The 27,274-nt window shown below is 37.1% G+C and overlaps 2 protein-coding genes across 8 annotated transcripts in view; one reads left to right on the top strand and one right to left on the bottom strand.

The window, feature by feature from the left end:
- LOC110260784 (uncharacterized) overlaps positions 1-27,274 on the top strand; it is a 566,816-nt gene that overhangs the window by 145,657 nt on the left and 393,885 nt on the right. The window lies entirely within an intron of this gene.
- Positions 1-27,274, bottom strand: part of IGF1 (insulin like growth factor 1) — a 132,818-nt gene that overhangs the window by 35,820 nt on the left and 69,724 nt on the right. For 2 of the 5 annotated variants that reach the window (XM_005664197.4, XM_005664199.4), the window contains one exon: positions 21,783-25,599. The exons of 1 other annotated variant lie outside the window; for it this stretch is intronic. In XM_005664197.4, coding sequence (XP_005664254.1) covers positions 25,574-25,599 — 26 coding nt within the window. In that variant the 3' untranslated portion in view covers positions 21,783-25,573. 5 annotated transcript variants of the gene reach the window in all.

Genomic DNA, 27,274 nt, shown 5'->3' with positions numbered 1-27,274 from the left:
CCTAGCACTCGTATCCAACCGTCTTCATTACTTTGATTTAATTTCAGTTTTAGCAAATTGATAGAGCCTAGAGTAGTCTCTGGAGCCAGGCCACTCACTGCCTTGTATCCTGGTTCTATCTCCTGATTAGCTTGGAAGCTTTGAGGGAGTATACGAAACTCTTGACTTCCTCATCTGCCAGGGGCCATAATCACAGTATCTAGCACATAGGTTTGCAGTATGAATAGAAATGAATTAATATACATATAGGACTTGCTGAGAACAATGCCTTATACATAGTAGGGTTCAATAATTGTCACTTACAGTTATTCTTACTGTTTGTGTTCAGCCACACCAAGACGTGTGTGTGTGTGTGTGTGTGTGTGTGTGGTATAGAGCTGACCAACTCTGTTTTTTTACAATAGCCAAGAGAGAATTTGCTTTCTGGGGTTTTTCACTTGATTTTTTTTTTATTCATTCATTTGTAAATGCTTTCAAGAAATATTTATTGGATCCCTTCTATATGTTCTCCAGGCACTGCACAAGGTGCTGAAGATAAAATGACGTACAAAACAGACATATCCCTGTCCTCTTGTGGTTTGCCACCCCAGCTATTCTCTTCCAATAACCCCCTTCCCTTCTTCTGATCTGGGGGTCTGGGCCACTGTCCTGAGTGCATTTCCTAGTGCTGGCAGTCTGGGGTCCTGCAGCAGGCCATAAAATGCATGGTATATGGGTTTAATAATGTCAGGGGAAATTTTCAGTTAATCCTTTGGACTGTGGGTACACTCAGGATTCAAAGGCCAGACCAGAACGTCACGAAGAGAAACAGAGAACTGGTAATTATCTGGTGAATTTGGGTCATGTGGAAAGCCAAACCAAATTACTTTAGCCAGGGAAAAAAAGGATTTTTTTCTCTCTTCACATGAATTAGTAGTTTTGGTAAGATTTTTCTGGGGTCTCCCTTCCTCTTTTTACTTCATTCTAACAGCTCTTTCCTAGAAATCAGCACATTGTGGGAAAGATACAAAGGCAAGGACTTTGAGGACTGTCCATTCATGGGATATTATTTGGGAATCCCTGGTCTTATTTCCAGTATGCATATGGAAGATTGAAGCAGAGTTTTCAGTCATACCAAGTTCTAAGTTGGCAATACTATCATAAATCCAATCAGCTCTTAGGTGCTCTGATTTTGAACTAAATCTGACAACTTCTCTTCATTTGTAACAGAAATGTTTTGAGTTAGATGCTCTTTTAGTTCCAAATTATATTAGATTATGAATTTGCATTTCTAAGGCAAAAGCAAATGAAGAGAACATGCTTTAATTTTTATGTTGTAGGTCATTTATTATCCTTTTAATAGAAGATTTCAGTGTATTCCCTATCCAGGAAATGGGAATGGAAATTGCCTACTTCAACATGTAATCTATAAAATCTCATTAAATAGTGTAAAGAGAATTTGTCACTTTGTCACCTAACTGACCTTTTACAACACTGAGACCCACGGTGAAGTGCACCCTCCCCAACTCGGATGAAATGCCTGCATATTTTACTGTGTTCTCACCAATAAAAGCCTTCAGCCAAAATTTCAGCTAGTCCAAGTCAATTTTTAAGCAAAGTGCATAACCAGAAATTGGCACAAACATTTGTGTATCATCCTTTCCATATTCAAAAGCTGTCTGAGACTCATTTGATTAAGCATAAAAATAACTCTGTGAATGTCATTAGAAAGGCTGATGAACATTCCATGTCTGGTCCCTTGAATTTGTATTCTGGAGATGTATTATTAAGTCACTGCTAAATAGTTTCTCTTGTAAGAACCTGATCATGCTCTCTAGAGTCTGAAGGAATTACTTTCATATTGAGTTTAGAAAGTTTAATTTTTCTATTTCCATTCAACAGAAAGGAAACAGCTGGTAAATTAGGGAAGGCCAGTACAGTTTATTTGGCTATGTAGCCTTCACTGGCTTCTTTGGTTAATAGAGCATCTTTATTCCAACCAGGGTCCCCTCCTTGCCAAATCTCCTCATTAAACTGAGTTGTGATTAGAAAAGAATAAATGACATTTTATTTCATATGTGGCTCCTTCCAAGCTTCCATACTCCTCTTTAAGTTTTCCTCTTACACAACTTTTCCTTGGCCTGGCATTTCTTCTCCCTGGCAGTTCTTCAGCACAGAATGTGTAAAGTTCTTGTCCAGTCTTGTAGACTACTACTAAATTCAGCTTCTCCTCATCCCCTCCCAGGGCTCAATTGTTATTCATTCATTTATTCCTCCCAAAAACATTAATTCTTACACACAATACAGCTTTGTATATTTTAGTCTCAAGCAGTCATCTCTGAGGATAATTTATTGGTTCAGAAATGGAAAGACCATTTCACTCTCTTAGATTTCTCTGTTACATGGTGTGTGTGTGTGTCCAGGGGCGGTGGCGGGGGCGGGGGGTTCTTTCCAAACTCAGGAAGCACCAAAATACACCTTGCATATGATAGAATGTGTTCCAAATGTGGGCAGAGATTGGCTTAAAAAGTACCACTTGAGGACCTTATTAAAAACGGAATTTTAGGGTTCTAATTTCTAGAAGTTTTGAATCAGTTTAGGTAGAGCTCTGAGGATTCTTACATGAAGCTAGCTTTGGCCCCACTACTGTGCAGGGCTAGAATGATAGCAGTGGTTATAGAACAAGAGAAAACTTTGAAGAAGAACAGACCTAAAGGACAAATGCGAGAGCTTGATGGCTCAGGTGGCAGAAAGAATGAAGGAGAGAGAAGAGTCAAAGATAACACCTTTATGCATCTCAATTAATTTATAAAAACAAGAGGAATACTGCTCATTTAAGTTATGGGGAAGGTTCTCGAACAGGTTTAATGAAGAAACACCAAGCATTATTCTCCAGATAATTCTTTTTTTTTTTTCTCTTTAAAAATTTTTTTATTAGGATTAATTTACAGTGTTCTGTCAATTTCTGCTGTACAGCAAAGTTACCTAGCCATATATAGGGGTGTGTGTGTGTGTGTGTGTGTGTGTGTGTGTGTGTGTGTGTGTATGTGTATGTATTCTTTTTCTCATATTATCCTCCATTATGTTCCAACACAAGTAATTAGATATATAGTTCCCTGTGCTATACAGCAGGATCTCATTGCCCATCCACTCCAAATGCAACAGTTTTTATCCACTAACCCCAGACTCCCAATCCACCCCACTCCCTCCTCCTCCCCCCCTGGCAAACACAAGTCTGTCCTACATGTCCATGATCTTTTCTGTCTTGTAGATAGATCGTTTGTGCCATATTTTAGACTCCACATATAAGCGATATCATATGGTGTCTTTCTCTTTCTGATTTACTTTACTCAGTGTGAGGGTCTCTAGTTGCATCCATGTTGCTACAAATGGCATTATTTTGTCCTTTTTTATGGCTGAGTAGTATTCTACTGTATATATGTACCACATCTTCCTAATCCATTCATCTGTTGATGGGCATTTAGGTTGTTTCCATGTCTTGGCTATTGTGAATAGTGCTGCGATGAACGTACAAGTGCATGTATCTTTTTCAGTGAAAGTTTTGTCTGGATATATGCCCAGGAGTGGGATTGCTGGGGCATGTGGTACTTCTATATTTAGTTTCCTGAGGTATTTCCATACTGTTTTCCATAGTGGTTGTACCAATTTACATTGCCACCAACAGTGCAGGAGGGTTCCCTTTTCTCCACATCCTCTCCAGCATTTGTTGTTGGTTGACTCGTTAATGATGGCCATTTTAACTGGTATGAGGTGGTACCTCATTGCAGTTTGACTTGCATTTTTCTAATAATTAGTGATGTTGAGCATTTTTTCATGTGCCTGCTGGCCACCTGTATGTTTTCTTTGGAGAAACATCTTTGATCTCAAAAAATAAATGTCAGAGAGTTCCTGTTGTGGCTCAGTGGTAATGAATCTGACTAGTATCCGTGAGGATGCGGGTTCGACCCTGGGTCAGAGATCCAGTGTTGCTGTGAGCTGTTGTATAGGTTGCAGACATGGCTCAGATCCAGCATTGCTGTGGCTGTGGCCGGCCAAAGCTACAGCTCTGATTCGACCCCTAACCTGGGAACTTCCATGTGCCACAGGTGTGGCCCTAAAAATAAAAATAAAAATAAAAATTAAATAAATACCAGATAGAATGCACACTTTTTGATTGACTGTAAGTAGTTTACTGGAGATTGAAAGAAAGTAAATTTTAATGCTGTGTTTATTAACAAACGACTTTCTCTCTAGTATATGCAGCCTATAGCCACAGAGACAAATGGTCATTCTGTCATCACTATATATATATATTTTGCAATCCTCAACCTCAAATAGACATTCCCTGCTCATACATTTCTCTACTATATGTCCTTCTATCCACCACAACAAATAGATGTCCATGTCCCCTAATTACCCACCACAATGAATGTATTTTATACTTTTTACTCCCACCTCTTCTGCCCCCATCTCCCCACCCCACACTGCCTTCAGTTTTAATGATGTCTTTGAATCCTACTTCATGGAGAATGTAAACCTTATCAGATAGGTATACCCTAATTTTTTTTGCTACCAAGTTTATAAACCCACCCTCAGCTGCACTTCTTTTTTTCTTCTTCCATCCATCATTACTACTAAAGAAGTACTCTTTCTCTAATCAAAGACACCCCATTTTTTTTCTTTTGGGGTCTGGACCTTCTCATCTTCCCAAGGGCTTTGTTCTTCAAGTTTTCATTTTCCTCTCCTTATCATCTTTAGTCTTTGTATACATACCTTCTCCGGTATCTTCCATAAAAATAACTCATGAGGAAGTTCCCTGGTGGCCTAACAGTTAAGGATCTAGCATTGTCATTGCTATAGTGTGGATTTGATTCCTGGCTTGGGTATTTCTGCATGCCACAGGTGCAGACAAAAACAAAAAAAACAATAAACAAGAAACAACCAACAAAAACTCTTGGACCCACATTCCCGTGTCTCTGACCTTATTTTGGGCAAAAGTTTTCTATACCTTTTCTTCATTTCCTCACCTCTCATTTATTCTTTACTTCAGCCTCAGTGTGGTGTTTGCTCTCTCTAACCCACCAAAACTACTCAAGAAAAGCCACTAGTATATGTTATGCTGCAAAAGCAATTTTACTGAACATTCTGTCACTTTACAATGTAGTAGAACATTGACTGTCTCCTACATTTTGTCATCCTGACTCGGTAGCACCACAGTGTTCTGGTTCTCTACTTGCCTTTGTGACTATGACACCTCAGAAACTTCCTTTACTCAGACTCTGACTAACGGAGTTCTTCCGGGCTTAGTCTTGGACCCTCCGTTTTTTTCCTTCCACACTCTCTCCCTAGGTAATATCATCCATCTCCTTGCTTTAACTTATCTTCCTTTCTTCCTCCTTCCCTACCTCCCATCTTGCCTCACTTCCATCTATCTAGCTATCTGTATCATCTATCTTTTCCATAGAAAATGTAATGTTTTCCAATAACATACATGGTATGTTACTATACATATCATTCTAAATTTTGTTCTTTTACTTAACATTTTATGCTTGGGAAATCTGATCATTTAGTTCATAGAGCTCTACGCCATTATTCTTAACTGTTTCATAGTGTTCATTACCATGAAAACATTAACTGTTATGTAACTGCTTTATGTAACCACTGAGGACACCAATGTTATTTATAGGGTTTTGCTCTTACGGGCAATACCGCAATGAATATCCTTGTTCTTTCCTCCATGTATATATGTATGAGAGCTTATCTAGGGTAGAAATAAAATGGATGATTCACAGGATATGGGTATTTAAAATTTTGGATTTACCATTGTGGCTCAGTGGTAATGAACCTAACTAGTATCCATGAGGATGTGGGTTTGATCCTGGCCTTGCTCAGTAGGTTAAGGATCCAGCATTGCTCTGAGCTCTTGTGTAGGTCACAGAGGTGGCTCAGATCCCATGTTGCTGTGGCTGTGGTGTAGGCTGGCAGCTGTAACTCTGATTCAGCACCTAGCCTGGGAATTTCCATATGCTGGGGGTGCAGCCCTAAAAAGCAAATAAATAAAGAAATAAATAAAATTGTAATTATTCCTGCTTGCTTGCCCTCCAGTGACCCAGAGTATACATCCATAAGCAGGATATGAGAATACCGGTTTTTCCTTACTCTAGTCAGTACTCTGTACTACCAAACTAAAAAACTGCCAATATTATGGGTAAAAAATTCTATTTCATCTTCACTTAACTTTTTATTTTTCTGATTATATTTTAATTAAAAAATTAAAGTAGTGTTGATTTACAATGTCATGCTAATTTCTGCCATATAGCAGGGGCTCAGTTATATATATATATGTATATACACACACACACGCACACTTTTATATATTCTTTTTCATCACGGTTTATCTCAAGATATTAGATATAGTTCCCTGTGCTATACAGAAGGACCTTATTGTTTATCCTTTCTAAATGTAATAGTTTGCATCTACTAGCCCCAGACTCCCAGTTCATCCCTCTCCCTCCCCCCTAGCCCTTGGCAACCAAAAGTCTGTTCTCTGAGTCTGCTTCTCTTTTGTAAGTAGGTTCATTTGTGCCATATTTTAGATTCCACATGTAAGTGATATATGGTATTTGTCTTTCTCTTTCTGACTTACTACATCTAGTATGATAATCACTCATTGTACCCATGTAGCTGCAAATGGCATTATTTCATTCATTTTAATAGCTGATTAGTATTCCATTGTATATACATGCCATGTCTTCTTAATTCATTCATCTGCTGATGGACATTTAGGTTGTTTCCAGGTCCAGGCTATTGTGAATAGTGTCTTGGCTACTATGAACATAGGGGTGCATGTCTTTTTGAATTATAGTTTTGTCCAGATACATGCCTAGGAGTGGGATTACTAGATCCTATGGTAATTCTATTTTCAGTTTTTTGAGGATCTCCATATTGGTCACCATAGTGGTTGCACCAACTTATATTACCACTAGCAGTGTAAGAGGCTCCCTTTTTTTCTGGCATTTGTTATTTCTAAACTTTTTAATGATGCCCATTCTGACTAGTATGAGGTGATAATAGTTTTGATTTGCATTTCTCTAATAATTAGTGATGTTGAACAACTTTTCATGTGCCTACTGGCCATCTATATGTCTTCTTTGGAGAAACACCTATTTAAGTTGTCTGCCCATTTTTTTAATTGGGTTGGTTTTGTTTGCTTTTGAGTTGTATGAGTCGTTTGTATATTTCAGAGATTAAGCTCTTGTTGGTTGCATCATTTGCAAATATTTTCTCCAATTCCGTAGGTTGTCTTTTTGTTTTCTTACGGTTTCCTTTGCAATGCAAAAATTTGTAAGTTTAATTAGGTGCCTTTTTTTTTTCTTTTAATGATTTTTATTTTTTTCCAATTATAGCTGGTTTACAATGTTCTATCAATTTTCTATTGTACAGCAAGGTGACCCAGTCACACATACATATATACATTTTTTTTCTCACATTATCATGCTCCATCATAAGTGACTAGATATAGTTCCCAGTGCTATACAGCAGGATCTCATTGCTTATCCATTCCAAAGGCAGTAGTTTGCATCTATTAACCCCAAATTCCCAGCCCATTTGTTTATTTTTGTTTATATCTCTATTGCCTTGGGAAACTGCTGTAATAAAACATTTGTACAATATATCAAGGAATGTTTTGCTTATGTTACCTCCTAGAAGTTTTATGGTATCATGTCTTTTTTTTTTTTTCTGATTACAAATAAAAGTGAGCACCTTTTTTTCAAATGTCTACCAGCCATTTGTATATTCATTTCCACTCATGAGTTCTCTGATCATATCTTTGCTCATTTTTCTACTGGATTATTTGTATTTTTATACTGATTTGTAGGAATTATATATAGATCCTGGATAGTTTCTGCTATTTTGTATAGTAAGCTTCTTAAACTTTCCAAGCTCAGTTTACTCAATAGATAATCATGATTACTAATGGAATTGTTTTGAGGATTAATTGGGACAAGATATTTAAAATCCTTCATGCAGTGCTTGGCGCATAGAAATCCCTCAGGAAATGGTTACTGCTGCTATTGTTTATGTTGTTTTATATTTTTATTACCCTGACTTAAAATACTTGGCCCATCAGGAAATCCTACTAAATTTTCCTTAGACCTCAACTCAAGTGTTCGTTCATTTATTCATACACTCCATGAATCTTTATTGAGAGCCTATATGTATCAGAGACCATGGTCTGTGCATCAGTGAGGTTGATTGACAGTAAACAAACCAATGCAAAAGTGTATGTGTAATACTGAGCTGGAGGGAAGTGGTATGAGATAGGGTAAGGGCATCAAAAGGCCAGGATAAGTTATGCTAATTGAGGTAGGGTGGCCAGGGAGGGCCTTTCTTTTCAGCAGAAATCTGTATGAAGCAAGGAAGATCCATGAGAATAGCTGGGGAAAGAGCTTCTGGACAGAAAACTACAAGTGCAGAGGTTATCACGTGGGAATATACTGTTGCCTTTGAGAAACAGTGAGAGTCCAGAGAGTTCGGAGCAGAGTAAGTGGACTTAACATTAGTAGGTCTGAGAGTAGCTGGAGACAGGTTCGTATCTGGCTGGAAGGTCGTGGGTAGGACTTTGGATATTATTCTGAGTGTTATGAGAAACTGCAGAGGGAAGATTGTGAGCAGAGAGTGCCTTGATATGATTTTCAGTCAAATAAATGGTTCTGGTTGTTAAGAATAGACTAAAGAAGTTGAAAGGGAAGTATATTTGTGTATTAGGGCAACAATAGCAAATTACCACCAATTAGATGGCTTAAAATAAATATTTTGTTCTTTCACAGTTCTAGAGGCCCGAAGTCCAAAATCAAGGTGCTGATAGGACCAGACTCCCTCTGATGGTTCTAGGGAAGAATCTTTCTTTGTCTAGCTCTGGTGGTTCCTGGCGTTTCCTAGTTTGTGACAACATAACTGCAATCTCTGCCTTCATCCTCACATAGGGCCTTCTCTCGTCTGTGACTCTGTGTCTAGATCACCTTCTCCTTTCCTTATAAAGACGTCAGTATGGAAAACAGTATGGAGTTACCCTAGAAAACTATACATAGAGCTACCATATGAGCCAGCAATCCCACTCTTGGGCATATATCCGGACAAAACTTTCCTTGAAAAGGACACATGCACCCGCATGTTCATTGCAGCACTATTCACAATAGCCAAGACATGGAAACAACCCAAATGTCCATCAACAGATGATTGGATTAGGAAGATGTGGTATATATGTACAATGGAATACTACTCAGCCATAAAAAAGAACAAAATAATGCCATTTGCAGCAACATGGATGGAACTAGAGACTCTCATACTAAGTGAAGTAAGTCAGAAAGAAAGACAAATACCATGATATCACTTATATGTGGAATCTAATATATGGCACAAATGATCCTTTCTGCAGAAAAGAAACTCATGGACTTGGAAGACAGAGTTGTGGTTGCCAAGGGGGAGGGAGAGGGAGTGGGATGGATTGGGAACTTGGGGTTAATAGATGCAGACTATTGCCTTTGGAATGGATCAACAATGAGATTCTGCTGTGTAGCTCTGGGAACTGCATCTAGTCACTTATGATGGAGCATGATAATGTGAGAAAAAAGAATGTATACATGTATGTGTAACTCGATACCATGCTGTACAGTAGAAAATTGACAAAACACTGTAGACCAGCTATAGTGAAAGAAAATCTTTATATACACTAAAAAAAAAAAAAAAAAAAAAAAAAAAAAAAGACGTCAGTCATTGGATTTAGGGCCCACCTTACATCTAGGATGATTTCATTGTGGATCCTTAGCTAATCATATCTGCAAAGACTGTTTCCAAATAAAGTCCAAACATTTAATAGGTACTGAGGGGGTTAGGAATGAAACATATCTAAATTGAGGAACACAGTTTAATCCACCACAGCAATAAGGACCCAAATTAGAATTTTTAAGTGAGCAATGCCAGGGCTTATGATGAGGATATACATACGCAGAGAGTGGGAAGTCAAACTTGGGATATATTTGTAATAGAGAGTTAATGGGGTTTGCTGATGGATTTGATTGGAGTGTGGGAGAAAGACAGACGTCAAGAATGACTAAGACTTTTTTACTTGAGCCCCTTGGTAAAGAGTGGTATCATTTACTGATCTGGAGAGAATAGAAAATTCTTAGGGTTAGGATCATGAACACATTCTCCATTCACTCTGAGAGTATGGCGTAGAAGTTAAGAGCAAGGCCTCTGGGGTCAGATAGACCTGAGCTCACAACTGGTGTTGGGGCACATTACTTAACATCCTTGGACTGGGGGGGGTCTCTATCTGCAAAGTGGGTATATTAATAGTATCTCCCTCATAAGATTGTTGGGATGATTAAATGTGATTATATATGTGAGGTACTTAAGAGTCGGTGGCACACAGGCAGTACTCCCTCTGTAAATCTTATCTATTCATTTCATTATTTTGAAAGGATTCCTCAAGGATGCCCAGTGGCCCCTCATTTGTAGTATTCTTTGATTCTGATATCAAGTATTGAATTAGGAAGACTGGTATAGTGGCAGCATAGAGATTAGATGGGAATGGGGAGAGATGGAAGCAGAGATTTTACTCAATTGTTCTTTATACCACTCAAGGATAGTGGTATAAGAATAGAAGGGAGGGAGGAAATTCGACAAGGCTTGACAAATGATGCATCGCGAAACAAAGATAAAGATGTCTGAATTCGTAACTCTGGAAAGTTGGAACAGAATCATTGACAAAAGTAGAAAAGCCAAAATAGAGGGTAGCCTTGGGAGGAGAAAAGACACCTTCGGTTTAAATTGAAGTACTGGCAATATTAGAAGTAAGACATCAAGTAGAATCATACCTAGTATACAGTAAGTGCTTAATATCTGTTGACTGGTTGGTAGATTTTCTAGATCAGTACTGTCTGGGTCTCACTGTCCAATGAGAGACACAATGTAAGCCATGTGTACTTTAAAATTTTTCTGGAAGTCGCATTTAAAAAAGTAAAAAGAAACAGATGAAACTAATTTTAATAATACACTTTACTTAATGCCAAAATATTATGTTGACATCTAGGCCATATAAAAATACCAATTATGTTATATTATTTTTTTATGTTAAGTCTTTGAAATACAGTACATGTTTTACACTTACAGCATATCCAAATTTGGACCAGCCATATTTCAAGTGTCCAGTGGCTGATGTATTGGACAGTGCAGTTCTAGGTGGAGGGAGATGATTGTCGGACAGTGGATTATAATGACCGAATTTCCAAAGAGAGAGATCAGTCTGGCCTCATCTCCCATCAGATGACAGGATGGAATTTTTAAGGGAGAGAATGCTAGAGAAGAAGAGAATCCAAGGCAGAATGGGGTAACAATTCATTTTAGAAAGGTTTAGCTTCCCCTTTGGACTGCCTGGCCCCAGAAAAGAGGGGAATTAATAATAGTGCTTCATTTCATATTTTATTATAGTGCCCTCTTGTTTTCTCTGCTATTTGCAAGTACTTTGTTCATGTATTTATCTCCTGTCCATCTCCCTCTTACTATAATGTAAGTCTGTTTTGTTCATGATTTTATTTCCAGAGTAATGTTGCTCACACATTAGGGCTCAGTAAATACCTGTGGAATAAAAGCCAAATCTCTGCCTTCAGAGAATTTACAATATGATTGATAGGCAAGTGTTACACAAAGGGAAAAAAACTAATGATGGATTATTAGAGAATTTAATTTCCAAAGAAAAGTATTGCCAATGTGGGGTCCAAAATTTCAAAAGAAAAAGATCCATAAGGTTTGAAGTCGCTTAGAAAGACAGTTGAAATATGAGCTCTGTCTTAAATGGTGGCAAAGCTTGTGGATATTTGGAAAAGAAGGACTTATGCAAAGGTGGGGATGCATATGAATACTTTAGTTGTAATAGATTTTGGAAAAACGTGTGATATCAGGATAGAGCAATAGCCACTGAAGTTTTGAGAAAACATGCAGAGCAGAATTTTAATAATAGTATATGGAATGAATTGGAGAGAGGAAAGCTGGTAGGCAGTTATTGTAATATCCAGAAGGTGATGAGGTTTGAACTGTGGTGATGCTTTGGGGGATAGACAAGAGGAGAGATACGAGAGATGTTTGAATAAAGGCTTCAGTGAATTTTGTTTTGGACTAAATTTGTATTGAATGGTCAAATGTGTTGCTAAGAACAACTCCAAGTTTCTGAACTTGGTTGACTGAGTGATGGTTCCATAAACTGAAAGTTCCAAATGGTAAATTCCTTTCAGGGGTGGGGGCTGAGAGAAGGAAATGGTTGAAATCAAAATGATGGAAGATGTCCAAGTGGAAATTTCCAGTAAGCCTTCAGATGACTAAGGGATTCAGAGAATGTAGGCTCTTTCCAAATCTTCTGTTCTTTTTGCCTATATAGAAAGTGTTTACTTCATGTGTTTTCCTGTGGCTCTGTTGGTTACATTCTTATGTGTGATTTGAAGCTCCTCTGGCCTCAAACCTGTATTTGTTTGGAGCATGATTGAAGTAGAGTGCTAATGAGCCCAAGGTCATGGGTTTGATCCCCAGAAGGGCCAGTTAGTTTCATGGAGAGAAAAATTATGTTCTGTGCTTCACATGCTTTACCCATAATCCTATCTATTTGTCTCTACACTATGTAGCATTGATCCCAAGGCGCCTGGTGAGAAAGTGTGAGTGGTTATGTGTGATCGATTAAAACTACTGGAAGAATGGCTCCAAGTTGGTTTATCTGGGTTGCTTCTTCAAGAAGTGTTGTCCTCCTTCCTCCTTCAGCTCAGAAATCACACTTTCAGAGACAATATCTGACCAAATGCATATGGAAGTGTCCTGCTGATGGCCATCCATATTGGTTTGCTACATTCATTTACTTAGGTAAAAAGTAGTGTGACGAACCAGGAGTATATAATTCTTTGGTGCAAGAGTCTACTTGTAAGTTTTGGAGTATTATCTGTTTGACTTTTAGAATTGGCTCATTAATATTGTACAAATAAACCCTGGAGAACACAAATATGCCTCAAAGTCTCTAAGCAAACCTTTTACTCACTGATTTTCCTTATCTTATCTGGCTGCTTTTAGCTTGCTGCATGCTCTTTCTGGGAAATACAAGTCTACACTCAGAATTCTTACAACGGTCAAACAAGGATATAGCACAGAATGTGCTGTGTTTAAAAAAAGTGACCATCTCTATAGAACAGCCCTGGGACAAACAAATGCACAGAAGACATCTTCCACACAAGTGTAGAGTTGCCGGCATTTGCTGGGTTAGCATCTGACGTCTGTTTCTGTGGATACCACATTTTCAAAAATCAATCCTAGATGCTCTCAGATTGCTTTTCCAGTGACTGATACACCCCTGGGTCATGCAGGAGCAACCCCCAAAGAGGATTTGGAATAATGTTATGCATACATTGAAAGATTACAAATAAATCCTCACAGTTTAGGAAGGACTTGAAGATAGATTCACTTTTCTTTCAGGGATGTATTTGCATCATCAGGGATATTTCTATTATTTGACATTATGGAAAATTTAAAAAACTGAGCAACAGGAGACCAAACCATCAAATATCATTTAATAGATTGCTAAGAATGACAGTGATATTAAGAAGAATACTGTGTGGAATGAATATGACTAAAGTAAAAGGCAGACTAACCATAGTTATGTGCTGAGGAAGCCCACGAAATTGGTTGAAAAATTGGTGCTCAGGTGGTACACAATGAAAGACAACTGACTTATTTGTGTTGTTTCTTTGAATTGATTAGAATAATTATTTTGATACTATATAGGGAGACCCTGAAAATATCATATAAGTAGCTAAAAAATCATTATGTGCAAAATGTGTAGCTCTGTTGGCTGGGTTGCACTGGGGTGAAGAAAGAGAAAGGATTACAGGGATACAGCAAGAAAATGCTAGATTCAAATTTTTATATTTTCTTTTGTAGTACAGGGATTTTTAGGCTCAAATAATACTTTCCCCTGATTTTGCTCAATCAAAATCAAGTTAAGGGCAGAGGTGGTCACTTGGTCAGAAAAGTTGGGACCATGAATCAGAATGTATGGAGAAAAGGGTGTGACAAAGCCACTGGAGAAAATTGTACCTTGGATATCTTAGATCCTTAATTAACACTCTCATTCCTAATAGTATCAATAGAAGTAGTGACACCTAAAGTAATCATACAAATGTCAGGAACCACACCAAACAAGAGCTGAGGAGCAGACTGGTGCTGGACTGTGCCAGTGTTTTTATCTAGCCATAGAGAAACTAAAAAGATGAAAAGGAAAACTTACGAGTTTTCATAAAAGCTTGTCTTTATTCTGAGATTATATCCATGCCATGTTATTAAAATATATTCACTTTTAATGACATGATGGTAATGCTTGATTTTTAAGATGTCCTTATTTTAGTCCAATAAAGATTTTACCACCTATTCCTTCCCTCCTTCCTTCCTTTCTTTCTTTCTTTCTTTCCTTCTTTGGCTTTTTTACTTTTTATTTAGGGCTGCACCCACGGCATGTGGAAGTTCCCAGGCTAGGAGTAAAATCAGACCCACAGCTGCCAGCCTATACCACAGCCACAGCAATGCAGGATCCAGGCCATGTCTGCTACCTACACCACAGCTGTTAGCAATGCCAGATCCTTAATCCAGTGAGCGAGGCCAGAGATCAAACCCGCATTCTCATGGATCCCAGTTGGGTTCAGTACTGCTGAGCCACAAGGGAAACTCTGCCACCTATTTCAATTTCTTGAAAATACTTTTATCTTTGGGAATTTTTACAATTTTGAGAAATCTAGAAATTTAGAAATTACTGATGATACTCTTTAATCCTCAAATACCAATATGCATTAAGTATTATTATTGTTGTTGTCATTGGTATTAATACCATTTTACATAAGAGGAAACTGAACCTCACAGAATTTGTTTTAATCTGTCTAAAACACCCAGCTAGAAGTGTCAGACATACCTACATGTGCCTGATTTCAGCACTTCTTACCACAATGCTATTCCTCTGGGTATTAGTTAAGGTTCAGAGAGGGCAGCAGAAATGTTTCTAGATATTTTCCACATAGGGGATTTAATACAAGGGCGGGAAGAGATAAGCAGCCAAATAAGAGAAGGGCATCAACGCAGAGATTTACATCAGGAAGTCACTACTATTCCTAGGACTAGAGAGACGCAAAAGGAAGAGGTCTTCCCAACTAAGAAAAGCCTTCTGGATGGATCTAGGTCCACTGGGGGAACAGGGTGCTGCTCCAAGGGTCTGTGGAGGCAGGGCAGGGTCTGTAATTACTGCTGAAGATGCTACTTGAAGCAAAAAGAAAGGGGGCAAAATACCTTGGCCTCTTCCTTCCTCCTGCCTTCCATTTTTGTTAGTGCTTCCTATTAGCCAAGCCTACATAAAAATCAGAGGACAGAGAAGCTAGTCAATGTAGTTCCTTATGAAATGGAGCAGATGAAGGGAATGTTGGGAAATGGATATGAGAGCAAATATCCAGTACCTTCTAGCATAAATATGTATTAAATTATTTCATTGTATCTTTTACTATAGCAGCGAAGTCTAGAGATACCAGAAAAGACTTTTCAATATAAACAGTCTACGAATTTATTTGGTTGGCTATAGGAGGAGATGAAAATGTTTCCATTTCCAAAAGACCTTTAAAGGGGAGAGAGAGGTAGAAAAAATAGAGAGGGAAGTTTGGTCTTGGGGTAACCCTATTTTTGATTATTTTAGGTTCTAGAAGGGTAGCTAAATTATAGGATCTGGGCCAAGTAGAGTGAGAGAGTACAATGCCAGGTATCATTTCTGCCCCTATTACTGCTGTCTCCTTCCCTCTCTAGGGGAGCACTTTCTCCATCTCTGTCTGTCTGTCTGTCTCTCTATCACATCTTTTAGATACTTGGGGTTGAGAAGGAGAGTTCCATGTTTGTAGGGTGAAATGATAGATTCAGCCACAGCACTTACATAGAGAAGTTACCATGAGTAGAGACTATGAACCCCTCGGATTTCCATTTGGCGAGACTCTCCCTACTGCTTCCTCTGGAGGAGGTTGGGGGCTAAGCAGGAGCAACTGAGTTCAGTAAATAAGGTGGAGTTAGGAAGTTATAGGACAGTTACCCAACCCTTAACTTTCCTGGTAGTAACCATTAAAAAGAGAAACCTCCTTTCTAGGCCACATTTCCGACCTGACTTTAAATCCAAGGTCAGATTTTACTTCTGATGCACTGTTGCTATTGTCTCAAATCCAATTTACATCTGTTTCTGTTTTTAGTGATTGCTTTATTCTTTTCAAAATCGTCTCATCACATCACAAGGTGAAGGAAAGAACATTTAGAAACCAGATGTTCTATTAACCATAACCATTATCCTTTATTGGATCCCAAAGAGGTTTAATCTCTATCCATAAACAGGTGAGGAAGACACCAGCTTTCAGCTCAGCTTTATAATTTAAATGCCTCTCTGGGAAGAGGGCAAAGGCTCTGCCATCCAGCTACCACTATGACTCAGGGAGGATCATAACTGCTCTACATAGCCTGGTGGTTCAGCCCTATCAGACTCAAAGCTTCCCATTTTATAGCAGATATTTTGTGATATACCCTTTAATATCCCCAAGTGAAATTCACAGATAATACATATACAGTTTCAATAAAAATAAAAATGATGCCTGAACTATAATATAAAGTAGAATGAAAACAGTTTATAGTAAAATAACATTCACTACAAGATAAAAATTCCAAGGCCCAATTCTATTAGAAAACATAATACCTTCCCCTTGATTGGCAATGGTAGCATTTTGGAAAATTAAGCTTATATTAAAATCATGCAAAAGTACTTGGCGTTCATAAGCAAGTTGGAGCTATATTCTAGGCTTAGCTAATTATAAGTAGGTTTGTCATCTACATGAAGGGTTTAGAACCCTGACCTCTGCCCAATAAATACCCATAATGACCCCTTCAATCATTGTGATTGACAACCCCAAATGTTCCTGCACATTTCCAAGATGCCATCTAGGGCTAGCTGTACCCACTGGGAATCACTAGAGTGGGATAACTAGGGCCTTTTTGAAGGACAGGGTTATAGGAACATGAACTCTGTGAGTCCTCATTTTTGACTGTGGAAGCCCTTATTCAATCCTGTCCCTTGAGACCACACAGATTATGACAAGCTGTCAAGAGAACAATAGGTGTATTTGCCAGAGCTCTTGGCAAGATTCTTTATGATCAGCTTCTAGTTTTATTTATGTAGAAATGGTTTATTTTTGGACTGTATAAGGGCTCAAGACATTCTCTTCTTCACTGAGATTGGTTTACCACTAGGTATTACATACATAATGGGAAGGACCGTCATGAGCCAGCATTACAATGTGAACAGTAGAGGAATGGTGGTAGGTAAGGTTAAAAGCCCAGTTAGATATATTAGTTATTAAGCAGAGATGCTGTTTTATCTTAATAACATCATTTTCCAAAATAGTTTATCACTTGAAGGTCCAATTAGTTCTATTTCTGCCTCTAGCATGTACAACCAAATCTGAGCAAGAATGTATCAGTCAGTATATGCAACTGTCTTTATGTCTGGATTGAAGCATGAATGGTGATGTGGTGAAAACAAAGGTTTTGATGTCTTCAGACCCAGGTTCAAGCTTGCCTTGACTTCAGTAAGTTAAATAATATCTTTGAGCCTCCATTTCCTCATCTGTAAAATGATACTGCCTGACTCACAGGGTTTTTATAATGACTAATGAGATCACACAGATGAACCCCTTGGTATAATGACTGACATATCGTAAGTCAATATTACTAATATTACAAATGTTAACCATTGCTGAGGTGTTCGTGATTCTCTCCTACACAGATCTTACAGGAAAGAAAACATACTGAGTTTTTTAAAAGAGGATGTATTTCGACCTAGATGATCTTGAAGGAAGGCAGAATTTCTCTTAGGGACAGAAATGCTCTTTTATTTAGGAAAAAAACCAACTTTCGGCATATCAATGAAAAAAAGTTGAGTGGGCCTGCCTCCATCCCCACTGTGGGTGAAGCTGTGATGGAGGAAGATTGATCTGCATAAGAATGTGGTAGTAGAATTTTCTTGCAAGTTCTTTCTAAGGGAGAGGATGAAGGGTTGGATAATTAGTAATTCCGGGGAGAATTTGCAGAAGGGAGGAAGGGATCTTATTAGATAACAGTGATGTTTGACGTGGGCAGCTGTTTGTTTTCTGCCCTCACTTCACCATCCACGACATCTTTAATGAAAAGGCTGTGTCCAGATTAGCCATTTCTCTGCACGCACATGTGCGTGTGCACATGCGTGCACACACGTGTGAAGGGAGAAAAGTATTTCCAGTGAGATGGTAGAGAGAAGCAATGCAGTTAGAAGCTCGTGGCCATAGGAGGTGTTATGCTGAGCACAAGCAGAACGAGGAGATTAGTCCTCCTGTGGTCCTAGGGAGAGCCACGGAGGCTTTGGGTGAGTGAAGTTGGGAGTAGTGGCGAGCCCAGGTGGGAAATAATACAGGAAACTCCAGTAATGTTACTAGTTCCTTAAAATCAAGTACAAAGCTGGTGAGCCCTTTTTCATTTAGGTAACTTTCCAGATAACTCATGGAGGTTTAAGAGAATGGAAACAGAATGAGACACTTTCAAACAATAAGAGGAAAATTACTAATTTTCCACCTTGTGCTTCTACAAATCCTACTGTGAGTTTGATGTTCACGTATCTATTCAGTAAAGAATATGAAAGACTCATAGAAATAAAAACTCAATATCGAGAGGCCACATTCTTATAACAACTCTCAATATGTGAGTGTATTAAATGCTAGTTGTATATTAGGTACCCTACGTGATACAAAATCTTTTCCCAAACGGTTTGTGTCATGGATTATAACTCACTGTTGGGTTACAGTGAGTAGGACTGGTTACTCAAACCTGCTTTATTGTTAATGCATACATTGTACAATTCATACATCTCTTACATAGTTTGTACAAGTTCTTTGAAACATTTATTTTTAAATATAATCTGTAAATTCTATAAGATATCTCCATTCTGCTGTATGATTAGTATTATTTTCTGGGTAAGTTTTCATGTTTATTTGTTGCAATGACCTTAATTAATAAAAATGCTCTATAACAACAGAATTCTTAAGTAATGACACATTACACCAACATTGTCCAAAAGAACTAATTAATCAAACATGATTAATTTTAATGTAATTACTAAAGAAAGATATATCATTTTATTATGACGCTCTAGCCATACATTTTCAAAATATGCTTATTAAACAATAAATGTAAGGTAATGATTCAGTTAGTTACATTTTTAGAAGTCATTAGGATTGATATTCCTCTGCCATAAATGAATTGAATCATTTCAAATACAATCAGATTTAATTTGGTAAAAAAATGTGCTTTTGAACTAAGAAAGATATAATGAATGACCAGTCATTATTTTCTGGTTTCCAAGTAGCAGGGAAGATTAATTCAGTGTCTGTAAGTTTTTAAAATCACACTTGGCCTATAAATTTGATAAAAACAAATGAAGCAAAACACATGATGTCATTCACGTTTTCATAGTTCATTAGCTCTTTTAGCAGAAGAGATCTGACATGGTATTTGGGGCCTTTAGGTAAACTGAATACAAGCTGCATGATGTTAGAAAGTTTTTGATATTTGAATAGACATTTTAATAATACACAGACACAGATAAGAGAGGTGAGTAGGTGGCTTGAGGTTTCAGAGTCCCTCCTGCAGTGTGTTTAGCAGCAGGTACAAGATAAATATCCAAACAAAATCAGATTAAGGGATTAACAGTAGTGACTCTGCTATGCGTAGGTGAGTGGGACCAGTGGGTGGTTTGGAAGGGATTTTCGAGTTCTGTTTTCTTTTTTCCTACTTTTACATCAGTGCATTTTAGGTAAAAGAAAATGAGTCATGTTTACCTCTAGGATACAGAGAGGCCTGGGCAATTAAAAAAAGGCAGATTCTGAGGGTTGTGAAAGGTGATTTTGAAGGGACAGGTGATTCAGCAGGGCTGAAATAGGAGAAACTGTATCTTACATTTCAACAGGGCAGTAACATTTGGATTTTTGTATTTTATTTTTTTTAATTAAATTTTTTTTCTTGAAATATCTCATCAATGACAACTGAAGAATGTGGAGAAAGGGGACCATGTTTAAGATCAGCGTGGCATCATAAATTAAGAAGCAACATGTTAAATGTATGATTTAAAAGAGGTCCCTTTAATTCTAGGGTTTCAGCTTTGTCAGCCCTCTTTAAAATTTCGAGGCAGATACTAAATGAATATGGACTGACAGGAAAAAAGACAGTTTCAAAAATTCCCTGGGCCTCTGTCTCATCTCTGAGAAGCTTCCTACAAAAAGTATTGTTCCAGACAGGATTTGGTTATTTAAGTTTATATCTTTATCCTGTACTATATGCACTTAAAGCTCAGAGAGTCTTCTCATCTCTTTTTTTAAAATAGCAATCACACAAAAAAGATATCCATGGATCAGGTTCTAATATCTAACAGGAAAGTCTTTTAGAATATTAACATAGCAATAAGCACCTATGTACTATAGGATTAAACATTAGCATTGAAAACAAACAACAAACCAAAAACAAAGAATCAACAAAAATTTCCTCTTGTTTTTGCCCCTTCAGAGTCTAGACTTTATGATCACTGCAAGACAAGGGTATAAAGAATCATGCTTTGTATATTTGAAAACTTAAAAATAAGCAATACCATAATGATGCATAAATCAGATTTATCTTTTGAAAACATTGATGGGAAAGCCCAGGAGATTTGAGCAGGGATGCTCTTTCTTTATGAAGAGAGCCAAATAGGATCTGTCTCTAATAAATTAGTACAATCTTTCAAGATTAAAAATAGCAAAAACATTTTAAATAGTCTGATTATAGCTTCAACAAATCAAACATACATTCCTATCTAGCCTATAGTTTTAAAGAGTCTATGTGGGTTTAACTTATCATCCCTCATTCCAATATAAAAAAAAAGAAGGAAAAAACCAAGTCATTTTTTGAACATTAAGATATTCATAAAGACTGTATAAAGTAAAAAAACAAAACAGAAACAAAAACAAAAAATCTTCACAGATTGTTAGCCATCTCTTTCAACAATTTCTCATAAATTCTTCTCTTTCCTTATCAGTAGATAACCCCCATCTCAGAAGGAAATACTTTCCAACACTCTCCAATGAGATCAGTGATTGCTTTTTATGAGAGCTACTGCTCTTTGAGATGTTTAGATGAAGGGAGTATATCTTCTATAAGCCAGTAAATGCCAAAGAATTACTTAAAGGGCATGTGGCAGAAGCTATTTTAGCAGGTGAATCTATGCATTTTTCTCTTTTATTTTTATTTTCTCCACTTGCTGAATTTTTAGAGCAGAGCGCGCGCGCACACACACACACAAATCAACAAGTAACTTATCTTTTTTAGTTCTGCCATTTGCCTATAAAGTCTTTTTATTTTCTTTCCTATTTATACTCCATACTCTTGAATCAAGGTGTTCAGATTGAATAATATATTGCTAATTTTGTTGAGTTCGAGAGCCAACAAAATAATGGAGCCTTCTAACTTAAAAAAATTTCCGTCTTCTGCCCTTGCACCCCCAAACTCACAATTTGGTGAACAGAACACTACCTGTCAGTGATAAAATGTTGAAAGGTGGTGGTGACTAGACCTAATGCTATTTTATTAAGCCATCTATCTATAGAATTGTTTTTTTTTCATACTTTAAAAAAATATGTCTATGCTTTCTTTTTTTTTCTTTTTTTTTCTTTTTTTTTTTTTTTAGTCAAGTACTTTCTTAAAGAAACAATAGCACCACATTGGCATAGCTGGCCAAACAATAAATGGGAAAGCAAAATGTGCTACATCTTCCATTTTAAGTTTTCTCCCAAGTGCATAAACTAGTAACAGAAACCCTGGAGCCACAGTGCATGAGATGGTTTCATATACACAAACATTGACATTCCAGGGAGGGGAAGGATTCTCAAGGGAGGTCAGGCTTTTTTTTTTAAATAAGATTTTTCAAGGAAGTGATTTATTCTCTGTATTCCGCTGGACTCAGGTTGAGTGTGTGTGCATATGTTTGTGTGTGTGTGTGTGAACATGTGTGCATATAGTTGTGTGTGTGTGTGAGCATGCACGCATAGGGCGGGTATTGAGTGTTTTTCTTTATCTCTAGAAGAGTGGATTCTGATGAAAAGATGCTTTAACTTTTTTAGTGGATCTTCCTCATCTTAAAATGTTCAAATAATAAAATTATGCTACTGGGGGAAGTGAGAACAGAAATTTGACCTAGGTATTCAGTATTGTCAATTAAATTGGAAATCAACCCATAAATTGAATGCTCATTCTTACCAGTGTTTATAGCTCTTATATAAACATCTTGATATTGCCTCATCTTAAAATTCTAAAGCAAAGCTTATAAAGTTTTGAGTTGTATAATTTTATGTGCTTCCGTCTGTCAATATTGGGTTGTTCTGCTGTTATAGTGATCAACTGAATTGTGGACTTGACAGAAATTTGTGTTCTGGTTTTAATTCATTTGAAAATAAGACAGTGGGTTAGTATAATTAGTTAATTTTTAATTAGCTAATTTATGATACAGCTAGAGAGGACTATGTGTCGGGAAAGTTAAGAAAGGTAATACAGCTTTGCATATTTAAGCTTTCCTTACTGGGGCATTTTTGGCTCTGAATAGAATTATTAAGTGAATCAAGTAAGTCACAGACACTCTTAGAATTACCACATCTAACTATGTCTGGAAATGTATAGGTCTGCAGAAGGTTGTTTTCATACTTTAAAAAAAATATGTTAATAATTTTAAATGGAGTTAATAATTTTAAATGGTACATATTAGGAATAAGAAATAAAACCCAGAAGTGCCACTTTGGGAAAGTGAGCCCAGCATCTCATTCCACAGAACCCATACATCTAGAAAACAGATGAAGAGCAAAAATGACCTATGGTTATTTTACATCTGTCTACAGTGATCAGAACATAGCTCAGCATGTCAGAGGAGTGAATTCAAATAACGCTGTAGACTGAGGTTAAAATACCAGTTGGCTGAGCAGGGGTGCTCGTTAAATTGGCCTTCTTTTTGCATATGTTTGAAGATCCAGGAAGTCTTTTTTTTTCCCCCCCTTTTACTGGCCTCTGAACTTTGAGGTAAATCAGTGGGATGAAAACTAAGATGCTATTTTTTGTTTTCCATGTACATGTCCAAGAATAAAAGAGATATAATTTGTATGAAATAATCAAGCCTGGTTGTTTTTCACCAGAAAGTTCTAAAGCAGATTTAAAAATCTGAATGATGGATGATGCAATGTTTTAATAAAAAAAAATCTTGATGTATAGATGGGAAATATTTTCCAGGTCATCATGGACCTGTCTTCATCATTGGATTTTATTGACCAATTTCAATTGAATGGATAAGACACATCCCTAGACTAGAGGCCACTGTCCTTAGCAGACATAAGGGAAATTACTAGTTGTCTAGGAAATTTTGTCTCTCAACTAGCAACTCTAGTCAAGCATATTTTAACAAAGAAATTTAAAAATCTATGTACAAGGATGAGAACAAAATTCATTAAAGTAAATCTGTGACTTTTTACTAGTTCAGTATTTGAAATTTGGGCCATTTCTTTAGATTGTCTAAAGAAAGAGAAGGAATAACTGTGTTTTTCAAAATGAATAGAGTGTCATTTATAATATTAAAAGAAATATTATTAGATTATTAGTAACTACCTGGAGGAGTCAGTAAGTGCTAAGAAGTGGAGTAATCATCCTTTTACTGATAGAAATCTTTATTTTTCTTTTTTCTTTTCCCTTCCCTCTTTTCACTTTGTATTTGTAAATCCTAATGCAGAATTCAAAAATCAAATGTTTCTAAGTTATTTTGAACAATGTTTTAAAAGAGCTTGATATGTTAGCTTTTAACAACTAGTTAGTTGGATAGCTACTTGAATAGGTTCACTGACAAGAACTGGCATTTCAGGAGCATTCAGATAATCAATTTTCTAGCTACACCGTGAATGGTTTTTTTAATAGAATTCCTTTCATCCTAGCAACTTAAGGGTTCTGATCTTGTTGCCCTCTTAGCAACTTAGGATAAAACTTTGGAGCTTTATCTTTTTAATCCTCATACCACCCCTGTGAGGTAGGCAGATGACATATTTCCCCCACTTTGCAGATGAGGAAACTGAGGCACAGAGAGGTGAAGTGACTTGCCTAAGGTCATACAGTGGTGAGTCCATGGCAGAGTCAGCAGATGCCTGTTTTTTCAGTGAGAATAAGAAACCAGGACTGTTAAATTCCTAGCTTTCTGCTTTTTCTACTCCTCTCTGGACTTGCCAAATTTGCATCAGTGGACTTTGTGTCATATTTCTCTTGGAAGGCATTATTGGGGGAACTTTTCTTTCCTAGACAATTGGATTTTTAGTACCCTTCCCCTCTGCGTCACCTTTGGCTCCAGGCTTTCTCTTTTGTTTTGCTTTCACCTTTTACCATTTTGGCCAGACTCTTTCATGTAACAAACTACAAAATAGCACCATTGTACTAAAAAACAGAGTTTTACATACTGTTTGATATATCCTGTATTATTGATATGCTAAATTTACATAGTGCTCTATATGGAAAAAATAAAAAGAGAGAAGTTACTAATCAGGTCGCACACTAACTCATCATTTGAAGGAACCATTGAGAGTTTGAGACTTTCTATGCTTAAAACATATGCCTAAAATGATTGGCCTCAAAGTTGTAACTACTTGCATTTTTCTTTAGCAAGATGTGGAAAAATAAAGCTTTGTGTCTAAAATAAATGCATCCAACTTATATTTGGTACAAATGCCACAGATGGAATCTTGTGGGTTAAAAATTGGTGTGCTACTTGACTGCTTGCTGCTGCTATTGAGGAGGCCAGATTTGGCAAATATGAAGGTGATGAAGGGAGATGGGTGGGATGGATGAACAAGATTATCAGACACTGTAAAACAAACAGCCTGTGTTGTGTAGAAAGAAGTGCAAATAAAAAAATTAATAAACCACTTATACAAGGCTGCTGAACGAATGTCTCTAGCAGCCAAGATTCGGAGACAAATTTAGTGCAACTGGATCTGTACAACATCCATGCATTTGTGGCTCTTGAGAGGCAGGGACTAAGATATATATATATATATATATATATATATATATATATATATCTACATACATATATGTATATGTATATATATATGTATATTTTCTATATAGAACATTATTGATAAAGGATCAACAGCAATCTACCAACTCCAGGACCATTTTTGCAAGGTGCAAAGCTTTTAACAATCACTCCTAAAGACAATGTTGGAATGTTTACTTGTGTATTTCATTGGGGGGAATGCCCATCTTTTGAAATGTTTTCAAACTTATTTTTTTGGTAGGTCTTCTGGTGTTTAACAGGTAACTCGTGCAGAGCAAAGGATCCTGCCAGTGGCATGTCATTCTTCACTCTTCAGGAAGGTCTTCCTACATTCTGTAGTTCTTGTTTCCTGAACTCCCTCTACTTGTGTTCTTCAAATGTACTTCCTAAAAATAATGGAGAAAAAGTGACATTAATTTGATGAAGCGTTATGTATCCTACCTATCTATTTCTAACGCTGAATCTCAATCTTTCATATCTTATGCCTCACCAGGCAATTTAATAGACAGCTTGGTCCTGGTTTTTCTGAGAAAGTCAATGTAAGTGGATGGGCCCTTAGTTTCTAGTTTGTCTAAACTTCATTCAGGCTACTTCTATTTATCCTTGATGGCATGGGGACCACAGATTGCTTTGTAACCACACAAAGATGTGTTTTTATTCATCTGCTGCTATCATACTTCATTGGCAGGAAGAAGATCCTTTACAATCAGTCTTCTGGCCTAGAACATGCTTTCCTAGTGAGGAAAAAAAAATCACATTCTGGTATCATCCTCTGTTATTGTATTTTGTTCTGTTTCAGTTTTGGTAAAAAGAAGATATTTCTTTTAATTTTTTTTTCTTTTCTCCTTTAGAGAGAGGCATAGTTTTAGAAGTAGAAGATTGGGAAGTTTTGTAGTTGATTTAGAATCTGTAAAATTAGAGATATTTTGAGCTGTGTTCAAAGCCTAGCTGTTCCATTTCCTAGCTATGTAAAGTTGTGCAAGTGACAGTCTCTTATGTCTCAGTTTCATCCATTAACTAGGATAATAATAGTTTCTACCTTCTGGGATTAAGGACTAAAGAATTAGAACATAACAGCACTTATAATAGGTCTGGCACATGGTAAGCACTATTTAAATATTACCTATTGTTATTTACTCCTTCACTTTTATGATTATTATTCCATCTTTATTGGAAAGTAACCATCCTTGGATTAAAAATTCTGAGTTCCTTCCTTTGGTGCCACCATTTACCTGCCAACAAACAATGCTATAATCCAAGGAATCTTGAGTTTTGCTTAGAGTAGAAGCCCTGTGATCGTAGGGACTTGTCTGTCTACTCACTGTTTAACCTCATGTCTAGAGCAATGCCTAGAACATTCAGGTACTCATTAAATAGCTATAGAATGAATGGAACAAATGAATGAAAGAGTGAATACAGTGGACCCTCTGATAATGTGCAGAATCAAGTCATTATGCTTTTTCAGTAATTACTATTTTATCCTTGAGTATACTTAAGTAGCAGCATTTATTTAGACAAATAAAATGTAAAATACAATCCAGAAGGAAATGACATTTGCATGCATAAACATCATGTGCTGCTTCTCTTGATTTCACTTATAGTCAGGAGGCCCTCATAGGAGGATGTAGTGGATAAATATTGGTACAGAATGAGGTTCAAGGATCCAGGGTCCCTTTTCTCAGGAACATTTTCCATCAAGACGAAAACCAAGAATTTTTATCATGGTGACTGGCATTTCCACATTCTTTCTTCTGATTATGGAAATGACCACTCAGCCACAGTCAGTGTTAGAAGTTCAGAGATCACTGGAAGGGACCTTGGAGCTTGCTCAGACCTGAGAACTAGAGAGGGTAAGAAGCTGGGGCAGAATCCATTCCAGTCCCTGGAAAGGACACCTATTGGCTAAGACCTTATAGGGATTTGGTAATTTTTCTTATCCTTATTTTTCAGCTTTATCTAGAACATTAGAATTACCATGAAGTCTTTTATAAAAGCAGTTAGCACTTTGTAAGTTGATAGTCAGTATCCTGTACCAACTGAATAGAAGGAAGATGACATCAT

Source organism: Sus scrofa, chromosome 5, assembly GCF_054392235.1.
Source record: "Sus scrofa isolate SSC_HxYL_T2T_F1_AM1 chromosome 5, Sscrofa_HxYL_maternal_Yorkshire_Landrace_v2.0, whole genome shotgun sequence".
NCBI classification, from domain to species: domain Eukaryota; kingdom Metazoa; phylum Chordata; class Mammalia; order Artiodactyla; family Suidae; genus Sus; species Sus scrofa.
Note: the sequence above shows the minus strand (reverse complement) of the source record. Positions and strands in the feature narration are given on the sequence as shown.